General features: G+C 43.5%; 1 protein-coding gene across 1 annotated transcript; it reads right to left on the reverse strand.

The window, feature by feature from the left end:
- Positions 1–2,475: 2,475 nt before the first annotated feature.
- On the reverse strand, positions 2,476–7,277 carry LOC136537307 (uncharacterized). The gene is made up of 6 exons (XM_066529326.1): positions 5,703–7,277; positions 4,440–4,697; positions 3,887–3,977; positions 3,095–3,388; positions 2,533–2,995; positions 2,476–2,479 (listed from the first exon to the last, which is right to left on the reverse strand). The coding sequence occupies exons 1-6, from the start codon at positions 7,275–7,277 to the stop codon at positions 2,476–2,478; spliced, it is 2,685 nt and encodes an 894-aa protein (XP_066385423.1).
- Positions 7,278–13,141: the final 5,864 nt, after the last annotated feature.

Here is a 13,141-nt window from a genome sequence, read left to right on the forward strand (position 1 = left end):
GAACCCCGGATTTTGTGGCATAATCCGAAAACCTCCCTCAACGTCCTCCCGCCATGTAGCCAGGTACAGTAGACGTACACCGCACGATCGCCTGTCCCTCGAACGCAAGCCTCGATCCGCCCTTCTCCGCCCCCGCGGTTTTTCGACGCGGCATCCTATCTTCGTTCTTCACTCGTCGCCGCATGTACCTTGTCTCCACCTGTCACCTGCAACCACAACCTGCCAAGAGACACGTCACACGCACACCGTGTTGTCAATCGCTCATCACCAAGGTGCTAGCCCACTGGCATCTCAATCTCCCCCTTGATGAATGCATTGACAACACCACACCGCACAAATTTATTCATACTGAAAAAGAAAAATAAAAAGAAAGAAAAAGAAACGATCTTAATCCCCAAAGACATGGGCTAGCGAAAAAGCTAGGCTCGACACAATCAAGACAGAAATTCACTCTCCCCAAGGTGAATCAAAAGCCATATCAATCTCCCAAAAGCAATCTCAGCAGCAAAACTCACAAATTTCAGCAAAACTCCCCCTCAACCCCTCAAAACAAGCATGCCAAGTCTCAGCAAAACGAATTCAAACTCCCCCTGCAAGAATGAACGAACTCCCCCTGCAAAAATGAATTTGTGCGCTACTCACTCTCCCCCTTGTTGACAAAGCACTCCATCAAGATAAAATGCAAGGAACCAATTTAGAGAAAAGCATGTGAGAAAGCACAAGTTGAAGCTTCTGAGACATATGCCAAATACTTATAAAAGCTAACCAACAACACTAGCTATCCAGAGAAGGAACAATACAATGCCATGACCAATAAAAATTTAAAACTGAAATCTGTTTGAAAACTAATGTGCCAGGCAAAAACATGCACATTCCAAACTCAGTGCAAAGCTGAAGACAAAACATATAGCGAGCTCACACGACAGATACACAGCTTCAGACAAAGTTCACTGCAACGCCCACAAATGCATTCACTTGTCATATTTAATTCTGACTTTTGTGAGCATGATAAGCAGGGATATGGGAAGCAAGAGTTGTGCCCAGCCAGTTTGTTTAATTTTGTTTATGAGCGAGAACCAGCAGGGACATGGAAAAAACAGAGTTGCGCCCATATTTAAATTTTCAGTAAGGCAAGCAGATCATGAGCTAAATAGCAGAGATATGGGAATTCAGAGTTTTTGCTCACAACCATACTATGCACTCCCGAGTTAAAACTTGTATTGTGAGTTACATTTGCAGTGAAAACCCATTAAAAGAAGCTGACTACCGAACCATGAGCAAGATATATGTCAAGTATTCAACAAGTCACTAGATCCAGAAAAGCAAGCATAGCCCAACATAATTTTTAAGTATATATCTGTGCTGTTTTCAAAATAAAAATTGGTCAAGCAAAGCATTCAAACCTCTCCAAAAGCATCGATCGCAAACTAGCCAAAACAAGTATAAGGCATATGTAACTGAAGCAACTTACAATGATACTAGAATGGGTAACACACCCCGAACTCACCACGCAAACGTGCAAACGTGGTTTGATCGAGTGGTTTAGTCAGAATATCAGCAAGTTGCTGACTAGTATCAATGTATTTAAGCTTAATATCACCCTTCTCAGCATGATCCCTTAGAAAATGATGACGAACCTCAATGTGTTTCGTCTTAGAGTGAAGCACAGGATTCTTTGCAACACTTATAGCGCTAGTGCTATCACACAAGAGAGGAACGCGAGAAAACGACAAACCAAAATCGCGAAGGGTAGCTATCATCCATAAAAGCTAAGAACAACAACTAGCAGCAGCAACATACTCAGCCTCTGTAGTAGATTGAGCAACATTAGATTGTTTTCTAGAGGACCAAGAAACAAGCGAAGAACCCAAAAATTGGCAAGTACCCGATGTAGACTTTCTATCCAAACGGCACCCAGCAAAATCAGCATCCGAATAACCACACAAACTGAGAGTTGAAGCAGCAGAGTACCAAAGGCCAAATGCAGGAGTAAATCGAAGATACCTCATTATGCGCTTCACCGCCTGACGGTGAGAAGTCCTGGGGGACGCCTGAAAACGAGCACACATACACACAGCAAAGTGTATATCTGGCCTCGTAGCAGTCAAGTACAGCAGCGACCCAATCATGCTTCGATATTCCTTCTGATCCACGGGCTCTCCGTCCTCATCAGCATCCAAAGCAGCGCTAGTCGGCATGGGCGTAGAAATTGGCTTCGCATCATCCATCGCAAACTTCTTCAGGACATCCTTCGTGTACTTTCCCTGATGCACAAATGTACCTTCCGAAGTTTGTTTTATTTGTAAGCCAAGAAAGAAATTCAGCTCGCCCATCATAGACATCTCAAATTCTTTACTCATCACATCTGCAAACTTTTTCACAAGAGCATGAGAGGAACCACCGAAAATGATATCATCCACATAAATCTGAACTATTAAAGTGTCATTTCCTTGCCTGAGGAGAAAAAGAGTTTTATCAACTGAACCCATTTTGAACCCGTTTTTAAGCAGAAAAGTTTTCAATCTAGCATACCAAGCATGAGGTGCTTGCTTCAAACCATATAAAGCCTTTTGCAACTTAAAAACACGATCAGGAAAATTGAGATGTTCAAAACCAGGCGGTTGTTTAACATAAACTTCTTCTTCTATAAAACCATTCAGAAAAGCACTTTTCACATCCATTTGATAAAGCTTATATCCACGTGAAGCAGCAAATGCAAGCAAAATACGAATGGCTTCTAAACGAGCAACAGGAGCAAAAGTTTCACCATAATCAATACCCTCTTTTTGAGAAAAGCCCTGAGCAACCAGCCTAGCTTTATTTCTAACAACATGACCATCTTCCCCTTGTTTGTTCTTAAAGACCCATTTAGTTCCAATTGGTTTACAAGAAGGAGGAGGATCAACCAAAACCCAAACCTGATTCCGTGCAAAATTTTCTAACTCCTCATGCATGGCATTGACCCAGTTAGAATCAGATAAAGCATGTCCAACATCTCGGGGTTCAAAAGAGGCAACAAAGGCAGTATGCGCAAAGACACAATAATTTTTATTTTTCATACCTCTGTTCCTTGTCGTGCGTTCATCCAAATTACCTATTATGTTCTTGGCAGGATGATGATTCTGAATGTGTCGTGGTGCTGTACGTTCTGAAATCGCCTCCCCCTCAACTGCAGCCGGTACATGATCAACAGTCGATGAAGCTGCAGGCTTTGCTGTAGATGTACGTGTCGGCGATGGTCCATCCTCCAAAGTGGTGGAGGGCGCCTGCTCAGGCTGGGCGCCAGGCTCCCCCTGCATCGCAGGCTGGGCATCATCGTCATCATCGTCGTCACATCCATCTTCCTCTTTCTCATCCTCAAAAATATCCTGCCCGATCTCATCATCACCTGCACACTCAAAAGCAGAAGAAAAACAAGGCATTGTCTCGTCGAAGGTGACCTCACATGTCTCATCGATGCGGTTAGTATCAAGATTAAGCACACGGTACGCTCGCCCTTGCAAGGCATACCCCAAAAATAACCCATCGGAAGAACGCGATTCAAATTTATCCAAATTTCCCTTTTTCAATATAAAACACTTGCAGCCAAAAACTCGAAAGTGGAAAACTTTGGGAGGTCGACCAAATCTCAACTCATAAGATGTTTTTCCCAGAAAAGCTCTCAGAAAAATGCGATTAGCAACATAGCAAGCGGTGTTGATAGCCTCATCCCAAAAACGTCTAGGAGTTTTATGTTCATCAAGCATTGTCCTAGCCATCTCAACAAGCGTACGATTTTTACGCTCAACAACACCGTTCTGGGGAGGAACGTAAGGTGAGGAAAACTGATGATCTAAACCTTGTTCTGAACAAAAAGCTTTCATGCGAGAATTCTTAAATTCCGTACCGTTGTCACTGCGAATTGCTCTAACGGCATTATTTGACAACTCATTTTTCAGCTTCAGAACAAGATCATGAACATATGAGAAAGCCTCATCCTTAGATTCCAAAAAGAACACCCATGAATATCGAGAAAAATCGTCCACAACGACGAGCACATACCACTTCCCACCAGCAGACCGAACACGGGCTGGACCAACAGTGTCCATATGTAATAGTTCACCCGGTCGTCTCGTCATCACTTGAGTCACAGGTGCATGAGAAGCAGCAACCATTTTTCCATGTTTGCAGGGAGCACAAATCAAATCCTTTTCAAACTTGAGTTTCGGTAAACCATCAATTAAATCCAATGAACTCAAACGACAAAGCAAATCAAAGCTCAAGTGGCCCAACCGACGATGCCACTTCCAAATCAGGGGGGAACCATGAGCAACTAAACAGCGAGTTTCACCAAAAGATTTAGAAAAATCAGCTTTAAAAATCCGTCTAAAAGGAGAAATCTTGCAAACAAGGTTACCAGTAGAATCAAGAACACGCGAATTTCCTTTCTTAAAACGAACCTCAAAATCATCCTCAAGAAGTTGCGAAACAGACAGCAAATTATAATGCAAATTCTTTACCAATGCGACGTCCTTTAACATGTATTTATCTGTGACCTTGATGCAGCCATGCGCCATTACCTTACCTTGACTTTTATCCCCAAAAGTGATGTTTTCCTTTACGCTCGTGGGGGTGAGGCTGGAGAACCATTTATCATCTCCGGTCATGTGGCGCGAACAGCCGGAGTCCATTATCCATATGTCCTCCTCGCCTCCAACCTGCAATCAACAACGAGAGCGAGGGTGAGCTAATGACTCAACACTGGGGTTAGGATAATGTAATGAAAACCAGTGCTGAGCCACTTGCTCAAAAGAAGCGTTAGCAAAATCAAAGTTCTCAAAAAAACGATGAGAACCACGAGGGGGAAAACGTGGTCTGTCATTCCGATGTTGTGCAAGAGCATGAGTACGTGAGCGAAAACCAGAAGAGCGAACAAATGGCTCACGTCTCAAAACAGGATGATTATGAATACCACGTACAGGGTACTGCTCACATCTAAAAACACGACGATCATGAGTACCACGTGTGGGGTACTGCTCACGTCGTTCAGCACGCATCCTCCGATAACAGAACTCATAAAGATGACCATCATGACTGCAAAAATCACAATGATAAAGCTTGCGTGCAGAAGCGAAAGAAGCCTCAGCATTAGAACTAGAAGCAACAAAAACAGGCTTAGCAAAATGATCACAAGAAGAACCATTTGGCTTAGTATTTTGTACACCCTTGAAGTGTTTTGGCTTAGGCACCCAAACCTGCTTTTTAGGAGCAGATCTAGATGTCTCAACTAGCAACCCATCAGAGGTGACACCTGAACCCTTCCTAGGAGGTGGTCCAGTATATTTAGCCAAAGGTGGATTCTTCTCATCAACAAGCGGTCCACTTTTTTCACCAAAAACATGTTTCAAGTCATAACCGGGACCAAAACGCTCACCCCGTTTAATTTGAGCAATAGCCATACCAATTTGAGGCTCACGAATAGAACACCAACCAAGAATAGTTCTCAAATGCTTATTTTCTTCTTCCAAATCAGCAAGTTTGGCCCTTAAATCATTATTTTCAACAACAAAATTAGGACAAGTTAGGCATGAAGGAAGAACCGGACAAGTGTGTTTTTCCAACTCAACAATATGTGATTTAGCAACATTTAATTCAGATCGTAAAGTTGGACAAATTAAACAAACCGGCAAATCAGGACAAGTGTGTTCTTCAAAAAATTTTACCCGACATAAAGCATTATCCAAGTCAACTTTCAGAAGCGGGCAAGAAACACAAGTACCAAGCAAATTCGACCGAGAACGAAGTTCATTTAGTTCAGCATAAAGTTTATCTCGATCATCAACAATGGAAGAATACTTGGTTTGCAATTTAGAAAGCGAAATCATATGAATTGAGCATTCTTCACATTCATCAGGTTCAGCAGGATTAGATGCAGCATTTTTTAGAGTAGCTAGTTCAGCACAAGTTTTATCATAATCAGTTTTAAGTTTAGCCAACACTTTATTTTGCTTATGAACAATTTTAGTTAAATTAGCTATTCTTTGTTCTGCAGAAGTATCTACCTCATCATCAGAAGTTTCATCGTTGCTGTCGGTTGATGCATCACCCTCCAAGGCCATAGTACATATCCCACCATTGATGCCGGCGTCAGTGATGAAGCAAAGTCCGTCTGTCTTCTTCTTGGGTGTCTCATCCTCGGAATCTGAATCGCTGGAGTCTGACGAGCCACCTGAAACATACTGTCCAAGAGAAGATAACAAAACATTTGCAGCCTTAGCGACTTGCTTGTCAGAGTATTTTTGTACGCCTTTCTTCCATTGCTTATCCTTCTTCTTCTTCCTCTCCCTGAACTTCTCCTGGCGCCTGGAGGAGTTATTGCCCTGCTCAAAAGATCTCTGCTTGTTTGGGCAATCAGCAGCAAAGTGTCCTCGCTCACCACAGTTGAAGCAGCCATCTGAACGTCTTCTATTACGCCTGTTGTCATACACACGCTTAAACTTGTTGGAGAGCAGTACAAGCTGATCATCATCTAGCACCTCCAACTCCTCATCTGCAACATGACACAAAGAAGACAAAGCAAAACTGGAAACATTTGGATTAGCATTAGTGTTAGTCTTATTTCCAGAAACCAAAGCCATTGGAACGTCAGAAGAAGAAGCAGCTGTGGGATTTTTCAATTTACGCTTAGAAACAATTTCGATCTCTTTTGATTTGAGCTTACTGTAAAGCTCATCAGTGGTGAGAGTCTCATAACCTACAGATTCAACGATCGCCTCAACTTTCATATCCCATTCATCATTAAGTGAATGTAATAATCTGAGAGCCCTAGCATGATCATCATAAGGCATATTGCTATTCATGGCCTTCATCTTATTAACAATCACTTGAAAACGTGCAAACATGTCATCAATAGACTCACTAGGCAATTGGCAAAAAGCATCAAACTCTTTTCGGTGAATCTCAAATTTTCGGTTTTTCACAGTGTTTGAGCCTTCATGATATTTTCTAAGTTTCTCCCAGATCTGATAAGCGAGATCTTCACTAGAAACCCGATCATATTCAGTTTTACAAATAGAAGCCTGTAAAATAGCAACAGCGCGATGATTTGTTTCAAGAAGCCCAATCTCAGCGGCGTCAGTCGGTTCCTCAGCTGGAATCACATATGTGGCATTTTGTGTGATTTTCCATAGCTTCAGCGACTTGCCTTTGAGATAGTTGGTCATACGTGCCTTCCAGTAATCATAATCAGTCCCATCAAAAAATGGAGCGCGAACATCAAACTTTTCATTGGTCGCCATAGCTTTCAGCACCGATTAAGGTATAGAAAACCTAAACCGGCTTTGATACCAAATGAAGGATCGAAACGGGCGACCAGAGGGGGGGTGAATGGTCGCGGAAGCCAAAAATAATTTCTAACCCTTCCCCTAAACACAAAACCTGATTAAATCATGTTTTTCAAATCTGGCCAGAACTCTATGTACCTAGTAAACCTGATGTGGACGAAAATCCGTAACTCCGATCGACCTAAAAATTTGTCAGATTAAACTAGATGAAATTACGAAACTAACCCAACTGGAATCACGTCAATCGGACTTACGGATCTTGAGATAAAAATAAAACAAGCAGACTATGTCAGATGCTGACGAGAATTGTAAAGAACCAATCGAGATGCACAAGATCAATCATTATAGATGAAAGATTAAATTGAGTAATTGAACTTACAAAAGTGCATCTAGCCTCCGCCCGAACATCCTCCCTCTCTTAATCGGAGAGATCAACAAAAACCACTCACTAGAATTCAAACCCTAGGCTAGACCGGAGAGAGGAAAACTGAACCGTGGAACCCTGGGGCACGAGTACTGTTCACGGGTACTGTTCACGCGCGTGAATAGTAACTCGCCGAGAGTCCAAAAGGGTTCAACCTCCTCAACCCTAGGTGCCACATATTTATATCTCCAAAGGGTGGCACGACCTATTTTCACATAACCCCCTACGCTAAATAAATCCAACGTAGGGGCGTAAATTCCAATTACGTCCTCCATGGCAAATTCCGCGATGTCCGCGATCCCTCCATCTCCGCGATGTGATCCTCGCGATGTCGCCGCACGACCATCCGAAATCGTATCGCGATCGCCAGAATTTTCCATCTTCGGCCAACGCCTGCCGCACGGGCGTCCCGGTACGATGCATGGCTTTGTGGCTCAACCAGCGAACCCCGGATTTTGTGGCATAATCCGAAAACCTCCCTCAACGTCCTCCCGCCATGTAGCCAGGTACAGTAGACGTACACCGCACGATCGCCTGTCCCTCGAACGCAAGCCTCGATCCGCCCTTCTCCGCCCCCGCGGTTTTTCGACGCGGCATCCTATCTTCGTTCTTCACTCGTCGCCGCATGTACCTTGTCTCCACCTGTCACCTGCAACCACAACCTGCCAAGAGACACGTCACACGCACACCGTGTTGTCAATCGCTCATCACCAAGGTGCTAGCCCACTGGCATCTCACAAATACTGGGCCTGTGCGGCAAGGCCGCGCAGCACTTTCTAGTGGAGGATTAAATGAACATCCTGGGGGCTCAACTTCAACAGTAGGAATAACTGATGTAGTTGCCTATATAAAAATTGCTACCATATGAAAATTGCAAGTGACACCAAATTCAGCATTCTTTGGCCCTGAACTGAAAGGGAATTTCTGTGATCGTTGTTGCTGGTTAATGTCTGGAGTTTGCTTACCAGAGACAATTCTAGGTTGCTGTTGCTGGTTGGGGACATGTCATCTGCGGTTGTTGTCTCTATGCAGGTGCTTGCATTTTCTTGATTTATTCTAGTATTTACCAGTGTTATTCTTGCAGCGTGCTAGGAGACATGTCCGTCAATAACGAAAGACGTGGTAATTTCATCAATCTCGAGATGTGTGTGCAGTGTTCATAGGAGTAAGTGTGCATGCATATATGTAAGCGTTGCTATATGTACCATGCTATATGTACGATGACTCATAAAAGAAAAATCTAGGTTCATTTTTTTTGAAACGAAAAAATCTAGATTTATGATATCATAAGACATGAGTACATGACATGTTACGTTCATGGGGTGAGTATGCGCGCTTTGTCAGTGTCAGAGTTGTATTGTGTAATAAAAAAAAGAACCACCATGACTTAAGGTTCCAGTAAATACATGTTGAATATACACTAATGTACAATGCGGAGAAAAAGACACTATCGCCCATTTCGCTTGAACTTATCAGCCATGGTACAGTGTTTTTCTCTCACAACAAATCAGCTTCAGGCGGCTTATCAGTCGCAGAAACCATCAGTCGAACAGCTCGATTAATATATTTATCGGAAAAATTACATACTCCCTCCGTCCCACGAAGAGTGTTGTTCTCATTTCTTGAGAAGTTAATTTATTTAAACTTTGATCAAATATATACAAGAAAATATTAATATTTATGGTGCATAATTAGTATCATTAGATAAATTACTGAATATATTTTTTTTATAATAAATTTATTTAAAACTTACAAATATTGCTAATATTTTTTATAAATCTAGTCAAACTTAAGAGTGTTGTCAACACACATCCCAATATTCCATAACACCATTTTTTTTTTGGGATGGAGTGAGTAACATTTATAATTTTATATGCATATTGTGTAAAGAAACGAACAAAGAGAAAAACGTATAATTAAACATAAATATTTTTATTAGTTATAGGTATTAGATATAAATCTGTTGTGTCTCATTTACGTCGAATAGGACTTAACCTCACACGAGTCGCAGCTAATCGTTGAAAGTCAAAGGTGCTGTGCTGCGAATGAAATCGTTTTCATTCTCAGTTTTTCTTTTCAGTGCCAAAATATATTTTGAGGACTTCCTCAGTTGTTACCTCAACTTATCTTTCTGTCGAAAAGCAGTAGCCTTTTTCATTCTGACCATTCAAAGCTCCTTTTACTACTTGGACGGATCTTCAGTGCTCCAGTTGAAATGGACACTTCTTTTTGCAGATTCCCCGCCCGAAGACTCATGAAAAGCTATGAATCCAAGTATACAGTACGACTGTGTTCGTTGAGGAGTGGTGAATCAAAAATTACTTTTCAGGCACCAGGGTCATGGAGAACAGACAAAATTACGGTAGGTTTAGCAGTCTTCGGACCGCTGCAAGCTCAGTACACAGTTTTTGAAAGATAAGGTCAGTACACAGTATGTACTGCATCATTTGCAAGCGATCTAGTTCATCATAGCTTAAGTCTCCATCTGAGTGTATTGCAGTACTTAAACCCATAATGATCCTTTGAGTTGAAGCACAGCTGTCGAGATTGAAGATTATTAGTTTGACATCTGCAGCTTGTTTGTCTCAATAATCACTAAAATAAGCCATGTTCAGACCAGGCAAATTGTTTCTCTTCTAGACATGGTACGTTATCAGAAGAAAATAGTGCCGTACTAGTTCAGAGAACATGTTCCTCATGTAGTCATGATCAAGTTTGACTTTAACATCGAACTGAAGAAAATTGGTTACTTCCATTCACCTAAATGTGTGATCAGAGTGTCCACATAGATCTCAGCGCCGCACAACATAGGCCTCGTTGTGCTTTTGGAGTGTGATCAGAGTGTCCACATATTCTTCACCTAAAAGCGGTTACTTTCATTCGCCTAAACCAGGCTCCTCACGAAGGGACTAGAGACCTTGCAAGTCCACTTAGAACAGCATGCACTCCTCTCCTCTGTGATAGGATACTGAAACTTGGTAGTCAAATACTTGCTTGCTTTCACCTCCCACTCCCACTTGAAGCGCTCGATCGACCTTTCAGTGCATGTCTGCATGAACGACAGTCCTGGAAGTAGAAGAAGGTTATATGCGCATCAGCATTCAGCACAACGCAACGCGAATATCCAAGCATCCAATGGGAGCAAACTCCTTTAGAATAATGGGTTCTACCATCAATCAGTGGCTCCAAATTCCAAAAGCGAAGCTCCTACTTGTGCCCATAATGGAGCCAGTCAGTGCATCTACGCACAGACGATGGAAGAAGAGGACATGGCATTCTCATATGCCGGTGTGGTCAAAGCCTCAAAGGCCTTCGTTCCGTGGCCGATGCTGCTTCCCTGTCAAGCTAGCATCCGGCGAGCGAACGCGAGATTCTTAACCGGCCTTAATGCCATCTAGATCAGCGGCTTTTGCCCGTGCGTGCCCTCGCTTTACCACTCATCATCATGGCCGCATCTGTGTCATTGAGGACGACTTCCTTTCCGATGCGTGCCGTCTTTTTGTCATCCATCCGGCTTTCTATGTCTAAGCAGCTTTAGTTTGTTCCTTGCCAACACCTTGTTCTTCTTGATCCAATGATCTTCAGTTTACACCTGACCCGTGCTAGCTATTTATAGTCTTTATTGTTATTAGACTATACACTTTTCTCCATCCTGCATGGCGACGTTGTGTCTTCATTTCTCTGTGTAGATTTTCTGATATATTCGAGTTGCATGCTTTCCAGTTCGTTTCTCCTGCTGCCAGATCCTGATACAGTGCTGCTGCCTGCCTGATACGTGAGATCGAGTTAATGTGCCCACACATAGAGTGATCATTCTCGGCTAAAATCAGCTCTCTTTTTTTGAACGAGATATATATATAGAGAAGATATGTCTCAACTCGGTCGGCATTTCCAAATTCCAATCCGGCATCACTTGCTTCGGTGACATGCATGTGCCTGAATACTCCATTCCCTCTCTCTCTCTCCTCCCCTCCCCCCCTCCCTTTTCTTCCATTCCTCCTCTTGATCTATTCTGATTCCTTCAGATGATCTGCTCAAAGATATCGTAGTACTGTTGATCGATACATGCATCTCCAATTTCCAAACACATGTGCGCATGCAACTTGAAGCCCCAAATAAAGCGTGCATCTGCAAGGAGGATAAGATCAGCCGGCCAATCAGTAAGCATGGCCATCATGGAGCTCTGCAGCATCCGGGTTTGACATCGCCGCCATGTCGGTTTGACAGATGGGTGAAAGGCTGGCTGAAAGCGCATAAAACGCCCGCTCAAACCGCACGCGCGGTCAGCAGACTGCACTGGACGGGCGTGTAGTTCCATCAGCCAAAGATATGGGAATATTATAGAGTATATTTCAGAGGAGCAAAGTTTTTTCGTTCTTTCTTTCGTTCTCGTCCGATGGGCATGTTTTGGCGAGAAACAGGAGGCGATGAAGCAGCTCTCTGCTCTGACCGGCAGTACTCTGAATGTGCTGAAGGGAGGGGTGAGGTCAGGATTCTCGAGAGAGATCTGGCGGGCAGATTGAGATTCTCGGCGAGGATACAAGACGATCTGCAATGCCCGGTGGAATATCGGATCACAATCGCGTCGGTGCCATAACGATTTTGATCTGCTGCAAAACCGCGGAATGCTGTCTTGCTGTTATGGCCGTGCTGACTGTAAAGGCGTCCCGCGGCGGATTCCTGACGGAGGAATTGTGAGAGCTTTACCGGAGCTTTCGAAAGTAAGGGAAGGCTAAACAGAGACGTGCTCCGACTCGCTGATTGAAACATTTCTCGTGGGAAATGGGAATCTCGTTTCTTTGTTTCTTCACATTTTCTCGTCTTGTGTAGTGACTAGTGAGTGCTCTTGGCAGCTTCAGGTGACCATGTCTGAACTTTCATCAGCCTGGCTAGTCCACTTTCGAAACGGGTTACAGACTCATTGTGACATCCATCCATTGGGTACGTAGGCCCCTGCATGTGTTACTGTCAAATAAACTATATATCCTTTGATAGATCATTTTGACCTGAAACAACGTACAGTACAAGAATTATGGCATCCTCCACAATTATACAAATATCCGAAGAGGCAACCTGTTGTAGATATGCGTTTTCTGAACATTTATGCAGACATGATCACACATGATGTTTGGCCTGCTTGCACGCGAAATCAGCTGCTGCGGCCATGCCATGATGTGGTTGGTGGCGAGACTGATGAGCCCGGGCAAGCCAATGACAGGCACGCTGCGTGCGCTTCAATTCGCAAGCTGCTGCTAGCTGCCGAAACCATGTACTCGAGGGCTCGAGGCACCCTCCGGCACGAGCGCGGCAAGCGGGGACGAGGACGACGTACTCCTCCCTCTGTCTGGTGGTAGTAGCCAGTAGCCGTCGCCCGTCTGCTTGTGCTCTCTGCCGG

The sequence above is a fragment of the Miscanthus floridulus genome, chromosome 2 (assembly GCF_019320115.1).
Source record: "Miscanthus floridulus cultivar M001 chromosome 2, ASM1932011v1, whole genome shotgun sequence".
NCBI classification, from domain to species: domain Eukaryota; kingdom Viridiplantae; phylum Streptophyta; class Magnoliopsida; order Poales; family Poaceae; genus Miscanthus; species Miscanthus floridulus.